Source organism: Phymastichus coffea, unplaced genomic scaffold, assembly GCF_024137745.1.
Source record: "Phymastichus coffea isolate CEN01 unplaced genomic scaffold, Cenicafe_Pcof_1.1 PCOF00056, whole genome shotgun sequence".
Classification (NCBI taxonomy): Eukaryota; Metazoa; Arthropoda; class Insecta; order Hymenoptera; family Eulophidae; genus Phymastichus; species Phymastichus coffea.
The window spans coordinates 1,500,714-1,528,043 of NW_026706867.1; the positions used below are offsets into that span (position 1 = coordinate 1,500,714).

Below are 27,330 nucleotides of genomic sequence, written 5' to 3' on the forward strand. Positions count from 1 at the left end.
CACGATTATCCTGTTAAATCATACGCGCGTCTGTCGCGTCTCTCTGCGACTGTTCTTACAACGAACCTTATAAAAACAAATTGATCATAAACGATTAGTGATATTCATTGCAAGAAGTTGTATTGTACTACCAAAAAAATGAATTGCACCGATTTCATTCTAAAGCTCTTGTTACTAAAGCAGCATTTGTCGAACGAATCATCATGCCCGCTAGTTTCAACAAAATCAGGAAAAATCCATGGCAAATATTTGACCTCTTATCAAAATAACATATATGAGGCGTATCAAGGTATACCCTATGCATTACCACCCATCGGAGAAAGGCGATTTCGCGTGAGTATCGGTGTTCTCGATAGAGCTGAAAAGATTTTGTTAAAATAACGATGCATTTCAGCCACCAGTAGCCGTTGAGAATTGGTTGGGTGAGCTACAGGCTACCCAAATAAAAGACGCGTGTTTGCAAGATTCCCCCTCGCCGCAGAACAATTCGGTGGTCGGCTCGGAAGACTGCCTGTACTTGAACATTTACGTGCCAACCAAGAGGAAGCCTACCGTCAAATTGCCCGTGTTGTTTTACATCTACGGTGGCGCGTTTCGATTCGGAAGAACGGCGGAAGGCCAAGAGTCGTACGTGATCGACTACGACGTGATATTTGCGTCGGCGAACTATCGCATGGGATCCTTAGGTTTCTTGAGCACCGATGACCACGTCGTGCAGGGGAACATGGGCTTGAAAGATCAGTCCATGGCTCTCAGATGGATTCACGACAACATCGAACACTTTGGTGGTAACCCCGACAAGATCACACTTATAGGCGCGAGTGCCGGAGGAGTCAGCGTGCACTACCACTACTTGTCGCCTTGGAGCCGCGGACTATTTCACGCCGGTATATCTCTCAGTGGCAGCGCTTACATTCCCGCGGCAGTGACCGCATGCTCGCGCATTAAAACCGTTGCGTTGGCTAAGGCGCTCAAATGTACTCACGATGATATGGGACAATTGGTCGAATGCCTCAGGCGTGTGCCCGCCGAAGCCTTAGTCAGTGCTCAGAAACAACTGAAGGTACGCATAATCGCAACTATATGGGTTTGGGTTGCGCGCCCACGTTGACGCCACACGACGTCAATTTGATTTTGATTAGCTGTGGCAAAGGCTGCCGCCTCTTTTTGGGCCCGTGATCGAGAGATCCGGCGCCGATCCGTTCATCGACGACTATCCCAGCGACATTATGAGCCAAGGTAAAGCTTACGACGTGCCGTGGGTGACTGGAGTCGTTAGCGAGGAAGGACTGGCTGTGAGTCGAGGTACTGTTGTTGCGCTCTCTCTCTCTTTTATTTTTTGCCGCGTCCCGTCGGTCGCCCCAAACGTTTTAACTGCCGTTTCCGCTTCTAGGATTCACGCAAGACACTCTGCAGCGCCTGGACAAGAATTGGAACTCGGTGGCAGCCGTCTTACTCGATTATTCGTACACGGTACCGAAGGAACAGCACAAGAGCGTGGTTCAACGCGTTCGCCGACATTATTTCGGCAACCAGCCAATAAACGTTGAAACTCTGCACACTTTGACCAAGTTGATTGGCGACAGGCACTTCGGTGTCGGAGCCGTGAACGCTGCCAAAGCACAAGCGGCCGCTAACAGTAGTCCGGTATTTTTTTATTATCACACCTACAGAGCGCAAGAGAGTCTCAGCGATGGGCAGACGTTTAGAGAACAGAATTTCGGTGAAATATTGTTATACAATTTAATGTTTGTTCAATTCTTACGAGTAGTGTGGATTTCATAGGTGTTGCGCACGGAGATGATATTCACCTTGTCATAAAAGATCCTAGGATGTCGCCTACCAAGTCAGCGAATGACATGACTATGCAGAGACATTTAATAAAAATTTGGACGTCCGTGGCTTATAATGGGTACAATTCACTCAAAATCTGTCTTAGTGTTCGTTCACAAGTACTATTGTTTGTATGTCTTTCTAGAGTCCCGAAAATTACCGTTCAATGGCCGAGAGTAGCTCCAAATAATTCATCTCTCCAATACCTGCTTATAGCTGAACCAAACTGTTTGATACCAAAAAGTTGTGGCAATTTTGCCCAACAGACGTTTTGGAATTCAATTATTTCCCATCAAAAGATTTGTACAGCCGTATAATCACACAAATATATTCGGAATCTGATCACTAAAAGGAGTTTATCAACACTTATTTATAATGTACTAATTTAAACATTTAAACGCGCAAATATATTCAGAATCTGATCACTAAAAAGAATTTATTAACACTAAATTATAATGTACTAATTTAAACATTTGTATTTATCACATCACACAGATATTTTATATAACATTCGATCAAAATTTTGAGCAACAGTCGCATGTTTACGAAAATATATTTTTAGTTGACCTTCAAGCATCGCGATGGTAATATATGTGGTTATTTCAAATGACAGCGCCTAGAAATGTGGTGGTCTTGTCATCGGTCAGGGACAGCTTACATTTGATTAATGTATTTCAAATTTCATCAGACACATTTTTACAATTATAGATTATTTTTTAATAAATGCTCGTTATATTGCATTTTTAATACTCTGAATGAAAATTGATTTGATAGAAGTGTTTGGCGCGTACGAAATCTAATTGCAATGCATAAAATGTATAATATAATTATTGTCGAACGCCAAAAAAATTACAGTCTCGATGAATGGACATTTTTTGCAAATTTTTATACTCTATTGAAAAAATGGTAAATTTATTCAAAGACTTTCATACTCCATAATATTTCAAAATCTTGCGCAAAATCGCTGCTCCATAAAAAAAAAAGGAAAAATAGACAAACTTTTACGAAGGAGCCCTAAAGTATAGCAGCTCATACATCACAACTAAAGTTCCTTTAAAGTGTTTGCCAAGCTCATAACTCATTCTCGCTCTTGCGCTCGAACATTTACGCTTTCGTATATGCATGCCTCTCTCTTGCTCGCACATGTTGCATACATATGTAATAATAATCCAAACCAGAGTTGTCCTCGTTCTCTTTTATCTCCGTCGTTTCATCAACCAATTGTCGCTTATGTCATTGTGACACGCCCAACTTTCGGCCGCATATTATTTTTTCACCGGTCTTTTTTTTCAGAGCCCGTTTGGCACATAGTAGCGCTTTAATCGAGCGTATATACTTTTTATGCGCACATTATCCAGCATCCCATTCGCTCGAATCAGTTGGAGGAATGAAATGGCAGTTGAGGAATAATTGATTTCTGATTATATCATTATAAACTGCTCTTTTTTTCCAAACGAGAATTTAATATCAAATAAATTTGATTGATTGACCGCTATTCTCGACGTGAAATGGAGCAGTTGTCGTTACTAGAGTAAGTCGTATTGTAGGATTTAATGTGATATAAGCAAACGCTTTCCGGATTTATTAGTTGTTAAGCGCTTTCGAGGTAAGTAATTTACGCGTTGATAACTTCAAAGCTAGATCATTTGTTACCTTGCTGAAATTGCAGTGCTTTGTTGTCCCATTATTATTTATTAGTTTATTTTTACTTCGCTTTAATAATTATTATTAAAATACGTGAAACGCCATTTAAAGCAACTACTGAGCATTTGTTTAAAGTTGTTTGCGTACTTTGGTAATAATTTTCTTTGTCGATTTTTTGTATTCTCACCCACCCTGATTTCGACAGTCTGCGCGCAAAGTACCACTTTCCCGTACGTTGTCCCGTGCACTCGAAATTGTACTTGGCACACGCCGTATCAAAAAACACCGTACGATACAAGTGCGGCAATAGTACATTACCTACAACTGGTGTAGGAATGTAGGTTTTTATCTCGTGTAAGGTTTACTACGAAAGGCACACGGAGCGAGAATCTCTTTGTCGAATATATTAGCTATATACGATATTTTTCAAAACAACGCCTGGAGAGCGACGATTTCAGGGCATTTTTTTTTGCCGAGCGTGCGGCAAAGTCGTACTTTCCTCACGGCGCGTTGAATAAGCAGATTGTTGTGTCGTATAGCGTTTACACTCGAGCGAAGCGAGTACATTTTTGGCCGAGCGTGCGCTCATAATCGAACATCGTATGCGTTGCATAAAAATAGAGCGCGGGCATAAACGCCACACGATGCAAAAATAGACTTTCCCGCACTTATAGGATAAAGTAAAAGATTCCAATATAATAATAAAACGAACATTGTTTTGTCTTTGGTTCATGAGGAGCTTCCGACTAGTGGTAATTTTATATAGCATTAAAATGAGGACATAACGATACCAATCACGTTTTACTGTAAATTTTGGTAGAGGTTGCTTGCGAGGGTGAAAAGGATACAGTTGCTACGCAGAATCTCAAAAAGACAATCACTTCTTTTTTTAATTTATAATGTATTTCGAGTTTTGAAATACATTATGAAATCAAAGTGGGAGTACAACTTTAGTAAGGTGATTTTTATATGGAAATAGATTCCACGTAACATTTATCTAATCTATGTAACCGCTCGAGTAAAAACTTGAAATATATTATATTTTTATTTGATGTGGTCGATCGGCTGATCCAAATTTCATCATGACACACATCTGCGTAACACGCTACTTTTTTTCTCATTTACTTTCACTTGTATGCACGGCTCGCATACCATTTCTGTTCGGATATGTGGGTGTCTCCAAATTTCAAGATATAATCGATTAATAAGACGTATAATCAATTAATATATATTTTCACAAATCGTATATTTTAATCGAATCTAAAAGAAAGTACGACAGTTGAGTGCAATAAATTTCTTTCGTACATAATATTAAAAAATGTTAAAAGTTTCCTTAAATCTGTATTTACTATTTGGAAAATATATCAAGTGTTCAATGTTTAACTCACCTCAATTATGATTAAATAATCATGAAGTTATCATGACTACATTTTTTAATAGTTTTTCGACAGGAAATTAAAGAGAGAAAAGAAGACATACATATTTCCAAGTACATTGACCAATTAAATAAAATTATATTTTTTGTAAAATTTACTTGTAACAAACAGTATACAACAATAAAAAATAAATTGCACGTAAACGTTCAAAAAAAGACGTTTGATAATGCTACATGTACAAAATTTTCGAAGTACAATATAATACAATTGAAAAGCTATGGCCTTTTACGTAATTCCGTATTAAATTATCTATATACGTAAAAACCTAAGTGTTTTTTCTCTAGTAAAACTAATTATATGGCAATCTCCACGCTAGCATGATTTTAAGTGTGGAATGATATAATATTTCTTCGTCGAATATACAAAAAAAGCAACGACAGGTCGAATATACAAAAAAAAACAGAAAAAAGGAATGAAATAGATTTGTATTCGTCAATAATAATCGTTGACACCATTAACCTTGACGAGCTTGAACGAAAACAAAAGTCCGAGAACGTGAAGAAAGGATGGGGGAATTCACGAGGGCAAGGACATCCGGGTTCTGTCGTCGCATGAAAGGACTTGGCGGAACGATGGCATTTTAGAAAGGCACTCACTCTCGCACATGTTCATTTTTTCTGTCAAACAATATTGCTACATTAATAACTATCAAACGGATTATTTATGTACACACTTTATAGCTGCATGACGCGCGATTACATTTTGGTAAAGTATCACCCACGGCTTTAACGTCGGATCTCCTATTTTGGTTTTTCTTTTTTATTCTGTCATTCGATTTGTTGATATCGTTATTATGTTTTTCGTTCTTTGTCAAATTTGTACTGCAGTGTCGCTCGTTAATTATATTGATATGGTAAGGACGTTTGGAGCTTTGCGCGATAACTTTTGGACGAAACAATTATTATTAAGTCTAATGAGCAATTAACTCGTAAAAATTATTGACATTTTGCGCTTAAAGTCATTCAAAAATGTAAAAAAGATGTGCGAGCACAATTAGTCAATCACAAAAAATATCATTTTCTTTTTTTTTTCTCCATATAATACGATTCGTCGTGGTCGATCTAGCGCGAGAGATCCGAAGCTCACGTGATGTGTTTAATAATTTATAATTTTATATCGTAATTTTTAACATCTATGTAATTATTGTTCTTAAGGATACTTGCATGTATCTTTTCTATACATTTGTTCTAATTGTTCATAGACTCGCTGAACTACCAATAAATGACACGGCCATAAATTTGATATATTGTTATACAATCTTATGAAATTCGCTCGCTTCACGCATAATCTTACAATAAACATACATATTCGTTTAACGTCATTTCGTTTAACCACATATTACATATTCGTTAATCAAACGGATATATATTTCTAGTTATCAACTAATTCAATTTGTCTATATTTTTTACGCAGGTTGCTTACAGGGTCCTTAAAAAGTACAGGGTCCAGTCTCATGTTCGATCGCAGTAATGGCATATAACCGAAAACTGCGACAAATGTATTCATACACGTTTGCCGCTGGGTAAAATGATCTGGATCATTCCAAGGCGACCTGAAAATTAAATAAATATAAATATACTCTATATATTTAATGCAGAGCTAAAGAATTTTATTTCAATACATCGTGCGGAAAGTATAACTTTGCCGCATGCTCAGTGAAAAACATGCGTTAATATTCTTTATTTCCACATGTTTTAAAAAAATACCGTACGTAATAGGTTCAAGAAAGAGATTCTCGTCTCTTTCTCATTTACACTCAAGCAAAGCGGAGTTCGGGTGTAAACCTCATACAAAACCAGACTCTACTTTCCCGGACGAGTTAAATAATTTAGTTTACTAACATTTCAAGTAAAGTGAAATGACTTACTTTTTCCCAGCAGCATTTGGATCTTTATACATTTTACGCTGTGTCACTTTGATAGGAGGATGACGAGTAACATGGCTCACTAAAAAGTTCATCAAAATATCTTCACAATTTTGAGATTGTTCTACAGTTTTGTGAAGCGTTGAACTTAAAGTTTCGGTATATAACGTATTATAGTAACGATGATATACAGCAGCTCCTGTTAACACCATACTGTAATCGTTTGTCCATTTACTTGTGTAACCCCATGACCGCTACAAAAACAAGCAAAAAACATGTCATTTTATTTCATTGAATAAATCAAAAGAGTAAAATATTTATTATCGTGGCGGAAGTTAAAAAGAATTTAATACACAATTTTTTTTGCTCATATTCATAAAATATTCTAAAAATTTGTGCACATTCTTTAAAAAGAAAAGTCAATATATTTTTTTAAAACGGAAATAAAAAAAAACATTGGCAGTGTAGCTTGACAAAGAAAATAAAAAATGATTTATTAGTTGAATTTACTTTTGAGTCATCCCAATAATGGGATCTTCCCGGATATCCGACGATGCGATCGGGAAAGCTTTTCCAAACGACAAAAGCAAAGTCAATTTCATCAGTATTTAATGTTACGTCTTCGTCTAAAGAAAATATGGCACTAGTTTCTATTTGAGGGTGTGGGTAGAATCTTTGAGATATGCCTGTAGCTGGAATAACGTGGATGGGCGCTTTAATACCCTGCCATCGTGACTTCCTCGGTATTGGAATGTCAGAGTTCCACAACAGGATGATCTATGGAAAATATCAAAAGCACTCGATTAAAATATTTTTAATTTATTAAAAAACGTTATTTGCAATATTAAAAATGCTAACTTTATCTAAATATTGGCTTTTCGAAAGAGTTTTTAATAACCGGAAGAGTACTGCAGTGGATCCTAATTGTGAATAAATTACGGCTGTAAAAGCGTTTCCAGGTTTGCATTCTTGAAACGGGAGTTCTTGTTGAGTATCCGCAAATTTTGGTAGAATTGCCAATGCACCTGGATGTCGATTCCAAACACGTAATTCTCTATGACCTTCCCAAGGAATGCGCTCTCGAACGACCTATTGAACAGTAAAAATCAATAATTAGTGTTATAAATAAAAATTTTACGATAAAACTTAGGTATAGTTACCTCAAATGTGGTGAATACAATTTTTTCTATCGACGAAAAATACCTCTCCCATAAAAATTGAGTTTGTTGCCTTAATGAAAAAATTTTCGTATCTGGTACAGATCTAAGAATATCTGGCACCTGAAAATTATATCGTATTAACAATTATTCACGTTTCATTTAAACTGAAATTTATTTGGATTCTTGAGATTACAAGCTATTCAAAGTTCTATTTATAATGTAGTTTTTAAGAAACTCACTTGAAAGAGGAGTCGTTCGTCTGCAAAAATGACTGCTTGATACCAATCAATGTGTTCATGAAATGGAAGAGCCCATCCATTGCTTAAAATAACAGGGATACATCCTGCTCTTAAGGCTTCTAAAAATCGAAAACTACCAAGTCGACGACCTCTAGGAACCAGGCAAAATGTTGAGTTCTGAAGAAGAACGTCGTAGTCGTACCTAAAAATATACATAGTTAATGAGCATTGATTGGTTTTTTTGAAGTATTAAATAAAAGTAAACTTATCATAAGCATTTCAACTTACATATCATATAGTCGAATATCCTCCTGGCAATGTTCATCTTGTAATTCCCTCCAAGATTTTCCATGCCGACAAGTAGTTACAAATATGATATCCTTTCCATTATGTAAATGATAGAGCGCATTTCTTGTTTCAGATCCAATGCCGTGAACATATCTTTTACCTTTGAAAGCTGCTAAAAACTTCTTTTTACCAGGGAATTGATTGTGAAGTGCCTGACCAGGTTCTCCACCCCTTTCAGTGTGTTGCTTAGCAAAAAGTGGTATGGATACATCAAATTCATCTCTCAATTTGAACTTGGACATGCTTGCTTTGGCTATCATGGCATAACCAAAGTCAAAGGCCAAAGCATCTTCTACATAATCAGGCCAAGTGCCTGAATATAAATTAAAAATTAAATGATTTCTTCCATTATTCCAATATGGCAAACGTGCGAGTTTTGTTGGTAGATTATGTACAAATTCAGTCGATAAAGGATCTCTGTCAAGCGTATCTAGAGCTAAAACAAATAAACAAGCTCTTGTTGGATCCGTTGTATAATATCTGGATTCCGTGATGACATTCAATATTTTTTGGTATAGTGGACTGATGGCATCCTCGATAGGATACACATAAACAGTATATCCTTCTCTACATTTAGTAAAATCAAAGCATGTTTTCATATCACATTGTCTTAAATTTGGAGGAATGGGTGATTGACTTAAAGATTTTGTGTATTCTAATTCTTGCTTTGTTCTCCAGTTAGGATCATAAACATTGAAGGAGGGTAAATCATCAGCTGTCAACTTTTTGGTTGAACTCTTCTCTCCTTTTAATCGATAACCTCCAAAATAGCAAAAGGCAAGAAAAGCGCAAGTCAGAAAGACAAGTAAGTAACGCTTTTTTGCTTGCATGTTTAGTTCTATGGCAATGCACAATAGTTAACTCTACACATCTTTCTTTCGAAACAGCCACCATAACTCTTCATGGATACGCATTGTATGCCACTTCTAGATTTTTTACTTGGATAACACCAAGTCTAAATTAAAGTTTCTATTGATATCATCATCAAGCTGAAAATAAATTTTTATATTGACAATTAATAGATGAAATTAACAATTATATATAATCACAAATGTTTATTATTCAAATAAAGGAAATAACTGATTAATAAAACTACCCAGAAAAGTGACCAATTAATTAACTATATTCAAAGTCCACATGATAACATTGAAATATGATGTATAATAATCACACATTTGAGTATGATAATATACTATAGCAGCATCAAGGCAATAAAGTAATTGATGGACTAGTCAATTGCGTCAAAGTACTGACCTTCTTAAAGATAATTCAGTTTCAACATTTATTAGTCTTATTGAATTTAGTACAATGATAGGTTAGTAATTGGACTGCAGTCAACTGCATGTGTATTTACCTATAAATTCCAGTCACAGATTAATAAATATTCAAACATTGTCATCAATGACATTTAGTTATTACTGATAACAGTTCAAGCATAATTAAAGTTATTAAAGTTTAAAGTAATTTTAAATAATACTTTTATTTTTAATAGCTGTAAGCACATTAAAAAAAAACTTGAGAAAAGTATTTTAAAATTTAAAGTTATTCAAATTGTATGTTATAGCATAGTGTAAGCGGTAAATGCTAATGATTAGGCAGAAGGAAACCGCATAATCATTTTTTTGAATGGTTAAAAAAATCAATGCATGTACAAATGCAATGTTTGAATAGTTCTTACGTATTATATTTAATGAAGAGAAAAAAAATGAACAAATACTATTATCAAAAAGTGAATTACATTGAAAATCGCGAAAATACGCAAGTTCTAACGATTAGTCTGAAAATAAAATACCTATATACTAACTCTTTGAAGTTCAAGATGATGACGAACTACGTAATGACAAGTATTGAGAGACAGAATAGAAAGAGTCAACACGAAGCGTTACCTATTCACTGACTAAAACTATGTGGAAGAGGATCTGTCAGTCTTGCGTTGAAAGCATCAGTCATTGAGTAGCACATGAATAATGCAATAAGGATGTTCGGCGTCCTCGTCGTCGTCGTCGTTCTCGACGTCGTCAGTGGTACAGGTAGCCGCGATGATGATAGTGGTGGTGTTGACGTTCTCGTAAGGCTGGTTTGTTAGCATACTTGAATAGGTTAACCGAGATGAGATATAACTATCTGTCGAACGAGGAAATCACGCCCCGGCATCACCTCCTCTTCGTGCCTCACTCACTCTCTGTCTCTGCTGTGTGTGTGTGTGTGTGTCTCTCTCTCTCTCTCTCTTTCTCTGATTCTCGTACGACGGCGTCTTTTCCGTCAAACGACAAACTGTACTATATATACACTGCTTGATTGTGTTTGTGCAGAGATTGACACTAGTGCTCGGCTTTTTTATTCTTGTTGTGCTCGAGCAGAGCCGCGGTGTAGTAAAAAGCAGTTCCCTCTTTCTGTTGCCGCTATCTATTCCTCTTATCTAAGCTGACAGAAAGTTGTACGTACGTCGTCAGTTGTACGGCTCTTCTAGTGCCATCCACGTGTGTGTAGGTGGAGGCGCGCGCGCATCCCAATGAACAGATATTCCCCGAGAATCCTCTGTTGATTTTTTTGTGATATGTAATGGTTAAAGTATGTTAATGGATTAATGAGCGCGATAGAACATCAAGGCAAATCGAACAGAAAAAAATAACTCGGAGAATGAGATAAGATGGTATGGATACTATATATATATATATATATATACACACACACATATATAGTATTCATTGGTGGTTTGGATACTATATATACGCATGTGTTCATGTGAGTAGAGGGAAAAGGAGAGAGTGTGTGTGTGTGTATGGTATCCTTACGCACTCATGATGTAGATATATATATATATATATTCACATAAGCGCGAATCTGTTCACTGTCGGCGCCTTTGAAGCCTATATGCGCCTCACTGCGGCGCTGCGTAGAAATTTAATTAAGAAAATCTGCACGCGCGCCACATACGATTATAGCAAAATCAGCGAAAAGATTGCATTTGAATGAGGTACTTTGTTGTCAGTTTTTTTTTAAATCATATTTGCTGCGTGGCTTTTTAAATCAGCCTAATATCATTAAATGGCAGTATGTTAAAGATGTTCTTTTGCTCAGCGGTTGTCAAAAAGGGCTCCGCGCAACGAAAAAATAGCGTTTCATTAGTTCAACTCGATCGCACTTTGAAAGTTACAGATGGATTAAAGAGAAAAAACTTGGGAAAACTTCTTTAAGCGTAAAGTTTCTGATAGTCTTTTCTATAAACCGATAAATATTTTTGATTGTTTATAAAAAATTATGATCTCGAAAGTTATTATTATAAATAAGTAATTTGAATCGTTAAATCTGTTACAAATTTTCCAATAATCAATTTATAAAAATACTAGATTATTTATCAATATTCCAAGAATATGTGTAACAAATTTGAAGTCTTAATATAGATTGAAGAAAATTATAGAAGTGATTTAGTAGGAGGAAAAAGAATCGACATAGTGCTGAGATATCGATGTTTAAGCACATTTTTGTTAATAACTTTTGTAAAAGTACCGTTACCTGTTTTTTTAATGCATTAGTTGCTTCAGAACAAAATAAACTTTATCTTATCAAAGTTTTACGATTTTCTGAAGAAGCGCTCTATGTTAATTTAAATTAGAAAATGACAACCTTGACAAGATGAAGTTTTCTTAGTTTTGAAACGATTGACGCATTAAAAAAACAAGTAATGATAGATTCACTTTTAAAATCATTGAATATTGGTTAATAAAACTATTTCGTAAGATCGGGAAAAGACGTAACGCCAAAAAAAAAGAGAATTAACGTAATATATAAAATAAATTGTATGAATGATGACGCAACATACATGGGTAAAACCAAGCGTCCTTTGAGGACTCAAGTCAATGAACACGAAAAGAATAAGGATAGTTGTTATTTATTATTGCATATTATAAAGGTTTATGGTACAGCATCAACAAGAAAGAAAGTATTAGATTATATTCAAATACAGTTTACAATACTATAGTCTGCACCTTGGGAGTTGGACGTATATGACAAGTGAGGCAGGTTCGTGTACTTAGTCGACGGCTTTACATTCTACTAACCGAACGGTATTAAAGTCAACTTCAAAATTTGTTGCAATTACTTGTAAAGTTGTGCTTCAATCAATTTACTGATGAAATCGGATTATTTCCAGGAACATATGGGTGATTTTTGACTATTTCGATAGGCTCAGAAAGATTTGGTCACGGATTCTTTTTAGATTATGCACAATTGTACAGATTGAAGTAAACTTTTTCCTACATTTTCTTCTCGAAATATTCATTATATCAAAAGTTATTTATTATCAAGGAAAACATCTTATAAATTTTCTAAATAATTATAACAAAAAATAGTTCAAAGTAGTTTCAAAAGTTATATTAACTATTATTTTAAACAATTGCGAATAACTAAAAAAGTAGTATTTTTTTAAATTCTTGCTTCAACGGATTCCTGAGAGTTATTTTTATAGAAATCAGTCATATAATTTAAGCGCCTGATGTATCAGAAGGCGTGGCACCAACTAAAAAAAACCATTTAAGCGCATATACGCTTGTAAAACACAGAGGTATATTTCCGTCTTTTCTTCTCAAAATCCTCATGCATATCGCAATTTGCAATCGATTTTGATGATATTTTTTTAAATACTCGGCTATCGACCTAAGCAATATCGATCAAAGTAATAGATATATTAACAATCGAAAGCAATAAATATAATTGCGGCAAACCAAATCTACAAAAAAAATTTCAGACCATATGTTTTTTGCATATTAATAGTATTGATACAAAAATATGGTATATTTTTTAAAGTCGGAAATATTTAAGTGTCTTCTTTTAATTGGTGTCATATCTTTTGATATGTCGGACACTTGAATTTTTAATGACTGATTTCTATAGTAAGAACCCTCAGGAATCAATCGAAGTAAGAATTAAAAAGCACTCCTTTTTGAGTTCTTTGTCATTGTTTAAAATAATAGTTCATAACTTTTGAAACTATTTTGAACTATTTTTAATTGTAATTATTTAGAAAGTTTATAAGATATTACATGTATTTTGTAAAAAAGTTTGACCTCCATATCTTTATTAGTTTTTGAAATATAACCGTTCGAAAATTGTTTATCATTTTTCCGTAATAGTTAATAACTTTTGATATACTAAATATTTCGATAAGAAAATGTGGGAGCAAATTCACTTCAATGTGTACAACAACTTCATTGTGCAAAATCTGGAAAGAATCCGTGACCGAGGGTTTCTGAGCCAATCGAAGTTGTCAAGAATCACCCACTATTTCAAACGAGTCCACTCCTATACTGAAATCGGTTTAAGTCGTTTCAAAGATATGCGCGAAAAATTATCTCGTCAATAGCTGGTCCAATTACTTTCGGATTTGCTGAATCTCAGAAGCATTTTAATGTTTTACACGAAAAACTTTAAATATTTTGGATCGATCTACGTAGTTTTTATCAATAATCAAATATTGGCTTCTTATATATTAGATACAAATCAAAAATAAAAATTGAAAGACGTGCGGACGTACAATTAACGTGCAATTAATGTGTGCAACGTAAGCAGACACGCGATGGTCAACGTCAAGGCACGTCGATAAGTAATGAATAGTCGGCGTACCGTTGCGATATAACACGTAGTTTTCTATGTACAATGTCGAACTTTTTGTCGAATGATTTTGTCTAAAGATGTTTGTCGTGATTTAAATAAATGACTTTCAGGAATGAAGCGAGGGAAAGAAATTTAGTTGATAATCAGATAAAATTGTTCTGTTTAAAGAAATTCTGCATACGCTGGTGCAAGTTCATGAGGAATTTGCATGTGAATCGATGGTTTCAACTGATGCATTGCCTGAACAACCTCTCTCTGTATTACTTTTTATTTTCTCTGTTTTCAATATATACTTTCGTGTGTATATCCTACCTCTGAGTTTAATTATTCTACATATAAAATAATCGATAGCTGTATCGATTTTTTATTTCTATCAGTCAGTGTCAGTCTAATATAAATAGCGCATGGAGATACTAGTTTCAAGAATATTTAATTAATTTAAAGTTTTTAAATTAATTAATCAATGAGTTTTATCTATAGATGGCATTAGGTTGACATTACTTTGCTTTATCGTTTTTTAAATACCGTTGAGTTTTATTATAAAAATTCAAGTATGTAGAAATAATGTGCCGAACTCATCTTGCAGTAGTTAACATCACAAATGACATCGTAGTAGATCCCTATGGTTATATGTCGTGATAATATAGCTGGTGTCTGCCGGTCAATCCGCAAATAAATTTTATCAGCGAACAGGTGGCTGACCGTGGTATTTAAACCAATATTCATCGTTGAAAACCACTGTACTTGCGGTCACATTATGCCAAAGAAATCTCGTAGGTACAAAGCGACTACAACCATATTGATGTGCAGAATCGATCTTGAGTTCTAGAAATATAAATTTTTTATGTCAGCATTAATTTAATTGTATTATTGTTGGCGGAAGAGGTAACTTTTAATTTCAATCTAATTTATTTCAAATGCATTCTCGGATTTCTCAAAATGTTAACTTGAAATAATCTGTAAAATATGTATTTTTCAAAAAAACATCATTATTTAAGAAACATTATTCTCTTAACTTTATCGACGTGCTAATCAATGATTAATTTGATAATGCATTGAAGATTCATACCTTGAGGCTTCCTGGTCATGGACTTCGCCGAAGGTCTTCAGCACTTGCACGAGATAGTTTATCCATTGAATCATTTTTCGACGGAACTTGACGATGCGAATCGCATGAATTTACCGTAACTTCTCGCACAGTTGTCATCAAATGGCAGTAAATTGTTACTCACTTGCATCTATGATAGGCAGACTGAAGATTGCGATAAGTTTCTCATACCGATGTTTGCTGTTCGTTCAATTACATGGTCAATGAAAACTTAGGGATTTTATTAATTGTTGATTTTTGTTATAGTTGTATCGATCGACATGAAATAATTATTCACAGCATATACAGAAATCCAGGAAAAGAGCAACACTTAAGCAAAGCGAAATTTGGCACGCGTTACCTTTTGTATGAGCTGTTAAAACCTTCAACATAAGTGATCGCATTGCCTCGATAAAATTTGGAGATGGCTTTCTTATACACGATAAGTATACGGTTCCCGAGCCGAACGCTTTGGAATTTATGCGGATGGGGCTAGATACGAGATAATTATCGAACTTTATGGCACTTATCTGATCAGCAGTAATGAATAGTTTTAAATAGCTATGGCTCACAGGGAAATTATTTGAAATTTAATTAGTTCTCGGAAAATGCATATCTCTATTATTTAAATAAATGCGATCTTTGGTAACATGATTCGCATTTGCGGATATCATGTATCATTTTTATTTAAATATCAATGGTACTAAACGTAATATTTTATCAAATATTCATTAGATTATTATTTCCTCGACGTTTAATTTTCAGAACATTGGGAAAAGGACATGCCTATTACTTCAAGAGATGCTACATAAGTTTTCAGAATAGTGATTCAAAATTTATGCAATTACAATCCATTTTACTCCATCAACAATGAACGATCTAATGTACTTTGCAACTTGACGTATGTCCTTTGTTTAGCTCATATCATATCGGAAATCTGCTAGCTGATTTTGCGTGATCCACAGTGCGATTGTTTACCTGACTGCGAAGCACCAAGTACACACCGCTACAATTACCGACAAACTCTTCGAGGCTGCATAGTTTAAGGCTGGAAGTTTAAATATTTCAATCTTCTTTGTTTTCTTGAGGCATTGTTTTGTAATAAATCGAGATTAATTTAGGGTTATGTATTAATTTTTTTTAATTACTACAATTATTTTATTCAAATTCAATTAAATATTTATATTTTCTAATTTTTAGTTTCGTTAAGTGGAGTTTTCAGCTTGTTTTTAGGTTGCAGCATTATTTTAAGCACATAAATTTTTATTTATTTTTTCTTTCAACTCATACAAATGTTAAAGTTACAACATAAAAAAAGCTGTGATAAACTCAAGCTGAGATGAATTCAATTATGAAATAACACATTTTATAACAGTGATATACTTAAAATAAATTACAATTATTTTGTACACAATTATTAAATTCAGTGCAAACTTTTGAAATAAAAAGTAATAAAATCTAAAAACAACTATAAGTATCTTACAATTGTATCTAATAAAATATATTTCTTATTTTTCTTCACTGGATGGTTCTTCTTCATCTTCTTCTGTATTTTCATCCTCTTCTTCGCTAACTTCATCTTCATCTGATTCACTTAAATCTGTCTTCTTAGAATCACTATCATTCACTATAGGTTGCTCTTTTTGATCCTTTTTTTCATTGTGTTTTTTCAAAGATTCTACTTTCTTTCGTTTTCTATTTTTACTGCTGCTTGGTTTATTTGCAATATACACAGAAACTTTTTGCTCTTTCACTATTGGCCAATTTTCTTTCTTAGAGTAATGTAAACATAGTTGAGGGGAAGACATTTTCATTTTGGCATTCCTAAAATTTGTTAATTAATATTCTTAGATGTTTCTTATATTACAAAAAATATAAATAACAACATAATTATAAATACCTTTTACCATTCACCAAACCTTTCAGTAATGCAACAGTCACTGATCCTGGAAATGCTTCCCTTAATTCTGAAGCTTTTACACCAGGTGGTATTTTTGAAATAAAAATGCTGTAAAAAAGACTTTGTCTTAGTAACTATAATATTATATTATTTCAACAATGAATTATACTATGAATTATTTACTATTTCTCTGTTTTGGATCCAGCTGTTGGATCAGGAATTTTAATTTTTTTATGTTTTGGTTTCTTTTCCAAATTCATTGGCTTTGGTGGACTAATAAAGATAGGCTTTCCATCAATCAATTGTTTTTTGACAGCTTTCAAATTCTTTATTTTTTCATCTACAGTGGAGAATATAACATGACAATGCCTTGAAGACTGTCGAGGTAATTTGACTTTGATGTCCCCAAAGAATAAATTTTTAATTTCATCAACATTTTTTATTGTATGGGGTATACGAACATACAAAGTTCTACTTTGTTCTTCTATTTCAAGAGATGTTCTTCTAGGTTTTTTTGGTCTGTCTACTCTTTTTACCTTAAACATGATCTAAAATAACAATTTATAGCAATATATAATTATTATTTAATCGTTGAACTTAGTTTGAGTTCAATATTTTTGCATTAATTATTATTTTTCATTAAATTGAAAGTATTAAAGGTCAATTAATCGTAATATTTACAAATTTAATTATATTATTAATAAATATTCAAAATATCAAAGTCGTAGCTACGATTTCTTATTAGTTTAATAACATTTAAGTATATCATGGTGGAATCTAACCAAAAATTTACGATCTTTATTAAGCAGAAAAAAACAATGAATCTAAGAATTAATAATTCATTCTTCAATTATTATCTCTTTTATTTAAGTTCAATTGCAAAGTTCAGTCGAGAACATTTATTTGAACGTTGATTCACAAACCATTAAACATGTGCTTTGACTGATATAAGAAATAAATATTGATATTATAATAGAATACTTACTCTTGTATTTTATGTAGTAGATAAAATAGATCTATAAAACAAATGAATTTTCCAGCGTGATATGTTTAAAAAATTAACGTGTTTCTTTGTCTCTATAACAATTAATGGTAACAGCAAGGTTGTCTTCAAAGATCGAAAGCAAAGTGTAATGCGATTGGATATCGGACTGAGCCGAGGTAAAGCGGCGGACAACCGGCTCAGCGTCTCTCGACTCTCCTCAAGCGGCAAGCGGCCACAGAGTAGTTAGCGCGTGCACGTGTTTAATGACATAACCTTTTCTGATATAGTTGATGCCATAATACGGAAGGCTTTCGAGAGCATAAGATCAGAGTGGTGTTGAAAAATTGACGTTATACATTATTACAAATGAATTTCATTAATAAGTATCGAAATTAGTTATTTTATAGCATATAAAATGTTACTTAATTGCTTAAAAAATTTCTGCCAAAAGCGGGATGTTTATTCTCAAAAGTTCGTTACATTTCTCGAACTCACGGTAAGTTTTACAAAAAGCTAATATTTTAATATTCTTATGAGTTTTTTATTGATAATAAAATTTTTCAACATAATATATATTGTTACAGGATTTGACTCATGAAAATGAAACTGCAATTTTAGAGCTGCTTTGTGATCTTTTGATGAATCCAGAGTACGCTAGAGATGTATCAGAGCATTTTCCACAACTATTGCTCATTTTACTTACAAGTGCTATTAAGAAAGATCAAGATTTAAAATCTGATAGAGCTACAGCAGACTTAGTACATCAAACTAATTGCACTGTAATAGGAAAGTTGATTTTAATTCATCCTGATGTTTTGAGGTAAGTAATGCTCAACAAAGTTGATAGTTAATAAATAATTTATATTATTAATCTATACTGAATTTCTTAATTCAATTGCTATTACTGAATTTTCAGTTTTGCTCTTGAATATTTTGAATTGAATCCAGCACCTTTTGAAAGTTTGGGTAACGATGATGGGGTACCGACAAAAAGACGTAAAAAATTAGAATTTTTTCATAAAATAACAGATTTTGATATTGTTGACTGTACATACAATATCCTACAAGCTTCTTCTAATCACTTCAAGTACAAATGGAACTGGTCCAAGTTTTTCAAATATTTATCTAATGAAAATGATAAAGTAAAATGGTAAATGAAATCATTTAACGAATTAAATATTAAATTTTCATGTATTTATATCAAATTAAATATTAAAATTTCATGAATTACTTAATAATATTTTATAATTTATTTAGATTTTATAGTTTTCTTTCAAATTCACACTTATCTTTAAATATAATTGAATCATTAATGTATTTTATTTACAGGTTGGCTATGAAATGTGTTGCCGTGGTTTTGGAAATGTCAGAATCATTGAGAATAGATTGTGCAAAAACAATGATAAGAAATTTAGATAGTTTCATAACTGATATTACTAAAGAAAATAGTGTAAACATTGTCAATCAACTGAGTATTCCGGCGAAAGAAACTGAAGAAATTGCCAAAAATATTTCAAATGTAGTATCAGTGGCTGGTGTCTTATTACCAGTTTTTAGAAAAGAAACAAAAGATGTAAAAAGCGATTTAATTTCTGTACCGTCAATGGAAGAAAATCTTCGTAGCTTAGCTCTTGCAGTAGCTTCCAGAAAATGTGTTTGCTTGCAAGGTGCAGTTGGATGTGGTAAAACTGCCATAGTTGAGCATTTAGCCAAAATAACTGGTCATGGATCTTCAGATTTTGTTAAAGTACAATTAGGAGATCAAACAGATTCAAAAATGCTTCTTGGAACCTACAGATGCACAGACATACCTGGAGAGTTTATATGGCAACCTGGAGTTTTGACCCAAGCAATACTAGCTGGAAAATGGCTACTTTTAGAAGATATTGATAGTGCAGCATTAGATGTTGCAAGTGTTTTAAGTAATTTGATAGAAACTGGAACCTTGTCTGTACCTGGTTATCGAGATACAATACATGTAAAAAGTGACTTCCAATTGTTTGTAACACAAAGATTAATTCGATCCACGTCAGATCTTCACAGAAAAATATCTGGAGCTACAAGTCTATTGGAAAAACATTGGCTATGTGTTAATATGGAACCTTTGTCTGAAATTGAATTAGTCACAATTGTTCAAGCCTTATTTCCAGTGTTGCAAACTGTCGCTGTAAGAATGGTAGATGTTTTTCTACTATTTTCAGTTGGAGATCACGAAACAAACATTACTGATGAAAATCAAAAAACGATATTGAAAACTGGAAGACTAATATCTACAAGAGATTTGATTAAATGGTGTTCAAGAGCTTCAATAGATTTTGTTGTAAACTCAAAGGAGTCTGCTTTGAAAATATTCCAAGATGCAGTTGATATCTTCTGTTGTTCTGTGCCAAATCAAGGTAAATCAAATAATCGAAATTGTTTCTTTCTACTTCTTTAAAAGACAAGAATGAATTATTTACAATTATTTTTTATTTTTAGAACAACGATTAGCATTAGCAATAGCTATAGGCACCAAATTGGGAATTATCAAAACAAAAGCACAGGACCTTCTTCAAATTCACAAACCAGTTATCAGTCTAATGCCAGAGTATTTCATAGGAGGGCGCAGCAAATTGAAAAGAAAGAAGTGGGAAACTACGCAAATAGAACGAAATACCGTAACATTTTCATTCACGCGACCGTCTGCTTGTTTGTTAGAACGTATAGCTAGTTGTGTTATTCAAAAAGAACCAGTTTTACTAGTTGGTGAAACTGGTACTGGAAAAACCAGTTCAGTACAGTACTTGGCAAGAAATACAGGGCACAAATTGATAGTCATTAACATGAATCAACAAAGTGAAAGCGCCGATTTACTTGGTGGATACAAACCAGTGGATATGAAATTTTTGATCTGCCCTATCAGAGAAGAATTCGAGTTACTCTTCCGTTCATTTTTCGCTGTGGAACCGAATAAAAAATTCTTAGATCACATTGGGGTATGTTATGAAAAAGGCAAATGGAAAACCTTAGTTGCTTTGATGACTAAAAGTACCAGCGCTGCTGTCGGCAGACTTAAAACCAAAGTTTCAAATATTAACGGAGAATCAAAAGACGCTTCAAAAAATAAGGATAAAACAATGTTAAAGAAGTGGGAAAGGATATCTGCAAAGCTGGAAAAACTAACGTCTCAAGTGAAAAATCAACTCTCCTTGGCCTTTGCTTTTATCGAGGGAAGTCTAATCAAAGCTCTGAAAGAAGGTTACTGGGTGCTTCTTGATGAAATTAATCTTGCCAATGCTGAAACTCTTGAGTGTCTTTCAGGTTTACTCGAAAGATCTTCTGGCTCCTTATCTCTACTAGAGAGAGGAGACAAAGAATCTATCAAACGTCATCAAGATTTTACGATATTCGCATGTATGAATCCTGCAACCGATGTTGGGAAGAAGGAGTTACCGATCGGTTTAAGAAACAGATTCACAGAATTTTATATCGATGAACTCACCGAGTTTCCAGACCTACTTCTCTTGGTGGGCTCATATCTCGATGAATTGAATTTATCGGCAAACAAGAAAGAAAGTATCGTCAAGTTCTACTTGAAAGTACGAGAGCTAGCCACGACTACGTTGTTCGATGGAACTGGTCATAAACCACACTACAGTTTAAGAACTTTGTGCAGAGCTCTCAACGTAGCTGCTACCAATCCATGTAGTGCTGTACCGAGATCTCTCTACGAAGCATTTAGTCTCAGTTTTCTAACTCAGTTGAATGACAGTTCGTATCCGATCGTGCAGAAGATGATTATTGATTACATCTTGGATAAAACTACAGCAAAATCAGTGCTCGGGACGCCTATACCAAAGCCAAGGTGAATATAACTTAGCACACATAAAAAAATGTAAATAACAACTCTCTATTGAAACTTTCTTTTATATATTTCAGTTGCTTGAGAAACAATGACTACGTTGAATTTGAAGGTTACTGGGTAGTTAAGGGAAGTATGGAGCCGCAAGTTCCGGAAAACTACATTCTTACTCCGTCCGTGCGACGTAACTTGAAGGATGTGGTGCGAGTTGTGTCTATCGGTAAAATGCCGATTCTCCTGCAAGGCGATACTTCCGTTGGAAAAACTAGTCTCATCACTTATCTTGCCAAAGCTTCAGGACACGTGTGCGTAAGAATTAACAATCACGAGCACACAGATTTACAAGAATACGTAGGCAGTTACGTAGCTGATGAGTCTGGCAAGCTTGTTTTCAAAGAAGGCGTTCTTGTTGAGGCTATGCGCAAAGGGTATTGGATTATTCTTGACGAATTGAATCTTGCGCCAAGCGATGTACTCGAAGCGCTCAACCGAGTGCTTGATGACAATAGGGAGTTGTTTATACCAGAAACTCAACAGATTGTCAAAGCTCATGAAAACTTCATGTTATTTGCTACTCAGGTATGAGAATTATCAACAAAATTTTATTCTTCATGTTTGCGAGAAATAATTTATTTATATGATTTTACAGAATCCACCTGGTTTGTATGGCGGTAGAAAAGTTTTATCGCGAGCATTCAGAAACCGTTTTGCTGAATTCCATTTCGATGAAATACCAGCTGCTGAACTCGAATCTATCTTACACGAGCGTTGCAGTATGCCATTATCTTACTGCAAGCAGATCATTTCAGTAATGACAGATTTACAAGTGCGTAGGAAGAATACCGCAGCTTTTGCTGGAAAGCAAGGTTTTATTACGTTGAGAGATCTTTTCCGATGGGGAGAAAGATACAGGCTTGCTCCTGATATGGGACAAAAGCTTTATGACTGGAGTCAACATTTAGCCGACGAGGGTTATTTAGCACTTGCTGCCAAAGTTCGTAGATTTGAGGAAGCTGAAGAAATAAGGTAATTTTTAAAATGCTTTGAACTTTATTTAGAAATTGCATGGATATTCAGTGATAGTAATGCTTTTATGTATTATTTCAGAGAGGTTATCAAGAAACATCTAAAGCGTGATGTTGACCCAGAAAATTTATTCACTCTGAGCGACAAAACCTCACTTGTTACAAAAGCTATTTTGGAAGATATAGAACAGGAAAAAGATTCGTCATTTGCTCACATAGTCTGGACTTATCACATGCGACGAATGGCAGTGCTTGTTAGAAAATCATATCAATTCAAAGAGCCAGTATTACTTGTCGGTGAGACAGGAGGAGGAAAGACTACTGTATGCCAACTGATAGCTTATATGAATGCGAAAAAGTTGCACATTGTGAATTGTCACATGCACACTGAATCATCCGACTTCTTAGGTAATCTAAGACCGGTAAGAAATCAGACTGACGAAGAGAATCAAAAATTGTTCGAATGGGTTGACGGTCCACTAATAATGGCTATGCAAAGCGGAGATTTCTTCTTGGCTGACGAAATATCATTAGCAGATGACAGTGTTTTAGAGAGATTGAATTCTCTATTGGAACCCGAACGAAAACTATTGTTAGCCGAAAAGGGTACTGGCATTATTGAAGGCTCAAAAGACGTAGATAATACAATTGTTGCACACGAAAATTTTTTCTTTATTGGTACTATGAATCCTGGAGGTGATTACGGTAAAAAAGAGCTATCTCCTGCGTTGAGAAATCGTTTTACAGAAATTTGGTGTGACGGCTGCACAAAACGTGAAGACTTGCAAGCTATTATTGAACATAATTTAACTAATGAAGTTGGCGATAACAAAACATGTTTAGCAGAAAGTATTTTGAACTTCGTTGAGTGGTTATCTACTTCAGATGTAGGAAAAAGATTCACTGTTAGTATCAGAGATATTTTGAGTTGGGTCAACTTCATAAATGCTATCGTTGCGAAAGAAAAAAAATTCAGACTTAGCGTTCCTGACGCTTTTTTCCATGGAGCTTTTCTGACGTATATTGACAGTTTAGGATCTGGATTAACCAGTATGGAAAGGTAAATAAAATAATTTCTTAGTGTTCGTTACGTGTCGAAATTTTAATAAAATTTTTAATCATTTAATTTTATCTACAGCATTGAAAAACTCAAACTTTTCAAGGAAGATGCATTCGAATTTTTACTTAAACAAATGGAAAAATTAACTACACCATCTACTGATGATGAAATGGAAGTGGATTCGGGATTGCCGTCGCCTTCAAATGATGTATTCGGCATTACTCCCTTTTACATACCGAAAGGCTCGAATGAATATGACGAAAGTTCAGCATCATTTACATTCCTCGCTTCAACGACTCAGCAAAACGCTTTAAAACTTTTGAGAGCACTTCAACTTAGCAAGCCGATTTTGTTGGAAGGAAGCCCAGGAGTGGGAAAAACTAGTCTCGTTTCTGCACTTGCCAAAGTTTCTGGTCACGCGTGTCTTCGCATAAATCTCAGCGATCAAACCGATGTATCAGATCTCTTTGGAGCTGATTTGCCTGTTGAAGGTGGTAAAGGTGGCGAGTTCGCTTGGCGAGATGGTCCATTTTTGCGTGCTTTGAAAGCTGGACACTGGATTCTTTTAGATGAATTAAATTTGGCATCGCAATCCGTTCTTGAAGGACTCAACGCTTGTTTTGATCACAGAGGAGAAGTTTATATTCCAGAATTAGGTAAATCTAAATTAATTTTTTTTTTTTTGATAGTTAAAAAAATTATATCTGTAGTATCCGACAATAATAATGATTTTTTATAATCGTTTAGGAAAAACGTTTTTAGTAAAGCCTGAAACAAAATTGTTCGCTTGTCAAAATCCATTACGTCAAGGTGGTGCAAGACGCGGACTGCCTAAATCTTTTTTGAACAGATTCACTCAAGTTTTCGTTGACGCATTAACCGATGAGGACTTGAAATTTATAGCCGGCTCGCAATTCCCACTAATTGAAAAAGATGACATTGGTAAAATGATTGAATTTAATTCACGACTGTTAAAGGAGGCTGGAGTCTCTTGGGGTTTTTACGGAGCCCCATGGGAAATGAATTTAAGAGATATTACTAGATGGTGTGAAGCCACAGTCGCCGCCGCTGAAACTAAAGCAGATGAAAAAGTTACTTGTAACCCTGGTAGTTCCGTTGAACTTATTTATGTTGACAGAATGAGAACAAAAGAAGACAAAGAAAAAGTAAGTTTTCCACATCATAGTTTTATTTTGAATTTTAATAAGATTGATGACGTACTTTACTAAATAAATCTTTACTTATACAGGTGAAAGAAATTTATAGGAAAATATTTACGGAAGAAAATTACCCACTTTTACCGTCACCAGTAGTGCATGTTACTGATGAGAATGTTTATTTTGGAGAGGTGGATTTAAAACGAACGAAAACAGCAGAGTATATTGATCAAAAATTGTTAATTCTACGTGATCAAATATCAACTCTTAGAAGTCTTGCTCAGTGTGTTCAGAGAAACTGGATGTCGATAATTGTAAATAGAAAACATTTTACTAAATTTGTTTCAATGATACTTTAGATAATTATAATAATAAAACTTCTTTACTTAGGTAGGTGGATCTGGATGTGGCAAGAGTAGTGTTGTACGAGTTTTAGCTCAAATGACGGGACAAAAGCTCAAGTCAATCGTTGTTAACTCAGCAATGGATACGACTGAAATTTTAGGCGGTTTTGAACAGGTAAGTCATAAGTCTTTATATTATAGTAGATTATTGAATGAGATGCACATAAAAAAAGCTTTCGCTGGTGGGAAAATTAAAAAAACATAGACTATTAACGTGATGATATATACATTTTATTATTTATTATTCACATAGAACTATAGTGATTTAGATGACGTTTTGTAATTTGATGATTTTTCATTCGTACATAGTCATACCATCTTTATGATTAATATCGTATTTAATATGTATATTGATTCTAATGGAAATCTTCATGGAGTTTTCCAATTCCTGAAGTGTTTATTTCCTTTAGTATTCGTACATAGTGTATTTTTAATATTGATATTTTAGGCACAATTTGTTTATAATTTATTTATTACATATAGTTTATTGGCCATTTTTTCTGACGATGTATGAAACATTATATAAATCTACGGAAATATGAAGGCAAAGTATATTCCATCTTGATGAAGCTTGCCAAAATATTCGTATTGTATTTTTCCAAATCAATTGATTAACTCTAGATTTCCCGTAACTTATTTAATGTTTAAGCATTCTTTAAATTGCATGACTCGTTGGCAATAGATTACAAAAATATTCCTGTTTAATTGATTTTGGGTCGATTGAAAAAAATTACAATCAAAGCTTTAATTTGCATCAAACATCTAATTGATGCTAGTTTATAGGTTTAAGGATAACTATTTTTATGTACTTTTGTTGGCACACAGTTTGCTACATTCTAATTGACAAAAACGCTTTGTATAATGCTCCATTTGGGCGGACTACTTTAGAATTTTCAATCATATTTATTTTTGTGCTCGAATGTTGCCACTCACTATTTTGCTTTAAGTGATAAACTTAAAAAAATACTTTCGTAGTATTTGCTTAAAAAATAATTAATCATTGATTATACACGTTGCACTAGTGACTATAAAAACATAATTTGCCAGTGTATCCTTCATACAACACAGCCGGATTTCTTTATTACGTTCTCATTACAATTCCTACATTTAGTTTAGAATATTTTTTATCAGAGTATATTTTAGATTTGTTGCTTATTTTATCATACGTTTTATTTTTGGTTTATTCGATCGTTGCATAGCTTTTTACAAAAATTTCCGAGCATGCTTTTATGAAACGAGAAACATGTTCATGTGCTACTATATAGACTTTAAGTACGACCAAATTATACTTGAACTAAAATATGACAAAAATATTTTTGAAAGAACTTCAAATCAAATTTTGAATCTCTAAATGTTAACGATATATATATTTTTCAGTAATTTGTTCACTTGCAAAATCCACACAAGTTTATTTTGAGAAACTGATTAACATACAAATGTGCTGTGCTTAAAGATTTATTAATGTGTACAACTAATTAAACTTTGAGTACATTACAATCTTTATTTTAATACAAAATGCAACCTATTTTATAACATATTTAGTATATTCAGTTTCATGTCTTATATCTACATAATACAGATCTTTTTCAAGATTTTTTTACTGTATCTAAACATAAATAACCCAAAGACTACCATTAGTACCGTAATTGAAAAAATAAATTTGTTCTTAAATATTGGCACGTTAATAATATTATATAAGTTGAAAGTAATTTCAATTATATATATATACAAGCA

At 33.8% G+C, this 27,330-nt stretch overlaps 4 protein-coding genes and 1 pseudogene across 6 annotated transcripts in view; 3 read left to right on the forward strand and 2 right to left on the reverse strand.

The window, feature by feature from the left end:
• The first annotated feature begins 138 nt into the window (after positions 1 to 138).
• LOC131666080 (venom carboxylesterase-6-like) lies at positions 139 to 2,510 on the forward strand. Its single transcript, XM_058938445.1, has 6 exons — positions 139 to 333; positions 395 to 1,063; positions 1,143 to 1,305; positions 1,394 to 1,723; positions 1,786 to 1,912; positions 1,979 to 2,510. Exons 1-6 carry the CDS (start codon positions 139 to 141, stop codon positions 2,148 to 2,150), a joined length of 1,656 nt encoding a protein of 551 aa, XP_058794428.1. The 3' UTR covers positions 2,151 to 2,510.
• A 2,435-nt stretch (positions 2,511 to 4,945) lies between these two features.
• Positions 4,946 to 11,388, reverse strand: LOC131666116 (exostosin-1). 3 transcript variants are annotated; one of them, XM_058938510.1, is made up of 9 exons: positions 11,324 to 11,388; positions 10,411 to 11,062; positions 8,465 to 9,513; positions 8,177 to 8,378; positions 7,938 to 8,057; positions 7,636 to 7,866; positions 7,288 to 7,554; positions 6,781 to 7,031; positions 4,946 to 6,465 (listed from the first exon to the last, which is right to left on the reverse strand). In XM_058938510.1, exons 3-9 carry the CDS (start codon positions 9,352 to 9,354, stop codon positions 6,285 to 6,287), a joined length of 2,142 nt encoding a protein of 713 aa, XP_058794493.1. In that variant the 5' UTR covers positions 9,355 to 9,513; positions 10,411 to 11,062; positions 11,324 to 11,388; the 3' UTR covers positions 4,946 to 6,284. The 3 variants fall into 3 exon arrangements, with proteins under 3 accessions (XP_058794493.1, XP_058794494.1, XP_058794496.1); XM_058938511.1 differs by lacking the exon at positions 11,324 to 11,388 and having other exon boundaries at positions 10,329 to 11,165; XM_058938513.1 differs by lacking the exons at positions 10,411 to 11,062; positions 11,324 to 11,388 and adding an exon at positions 9,621 to 9,898.
• Positions 10,503 to 15,775, forward strand: LOC131666081 (uncharacterized; annotated as a pseudogene).
• On the reverse strand, positions 15,494 to 18,291 carry LOC131666117 (uncharacterized). The gene is made up of 4 exons (XM_058938514.1): positions 18,110 to 18,291; positions 17,308 to 17,672; positions 17,125 to 17,232; positions 15,494 to 17,048 (listed from the first exon to the last, which is right to left on the reverse strand). The coding sequence occupies exons 2-4, from the start codon at positions 17,667 to 17,669 to the stop codon at positions 16,733 to 16,735; spliced, it is 786 nt and encodes a 261-aa protein (XP_058794497.1). The 5' UTR covers positions 17,670 to 17,672; positions 18,110 to 18,291; the 3' UTR covers positions 15,494 to 16,732.
• A 190-nt stretch (positions 18,292 to 18,481) lies between these two features.
• Positions 18,482 to 27,330, forward strand: part of LOC131666142 (midasin) — a 92,945-nt gene continuing 84,096 nt past the window's right edge. Inside the window, exons 1-12 of the mRNA XM_058938552.1 lie at positions 18,482 to 18,605; positions 18,694 to 18,929; positions 19,026 to 19,259; positions 19,439 to 20,505; positions 20,588 to 21,953; positions 22,028 to 22,529; positions 22,600 to 22,976; positions 23,058 to 24,035; positions 24,114 to 24,691; positions 24,783 to 25,201; positions 25,285 to 25,506; positions 25,583 to 25,711. Of these exons, the coding sequence (XP_058794535.1) occupies positions 18,525 to 18,605; positions 18,694 to 18,929; positions 19,026 to 19,259; positions 19,439 to 20,505; positions 20,588 to 21,953; positions 22,028 to 22,529; positions 22,600 to 22,976; positions 23,058 to 24,035; positions 24,114 to 24,691; positions 24,783 to 25,201; positions 25,285 to 25,506; positions 25,583 to 25,711 (6,189 nt within the window). The 5' untranslated portion in view covers positions 18,482 to 18,524. The remainder of the gene's footprint in view (positions 18,606 to 18,693; positions 18,930 to 19,025; positions 19,260 to 19,438; positions 20,506 to 20,587; positions 21,954 to 22,027; positions 22,530 to 22,599; positions 22,977 to 23,057; positions 24,036 to 24,113; positions 24,692 to 24,782; positions 25,202 to 25,284; positions 25,507 to 25,582; positions 25,712 to 27,330) is intronic.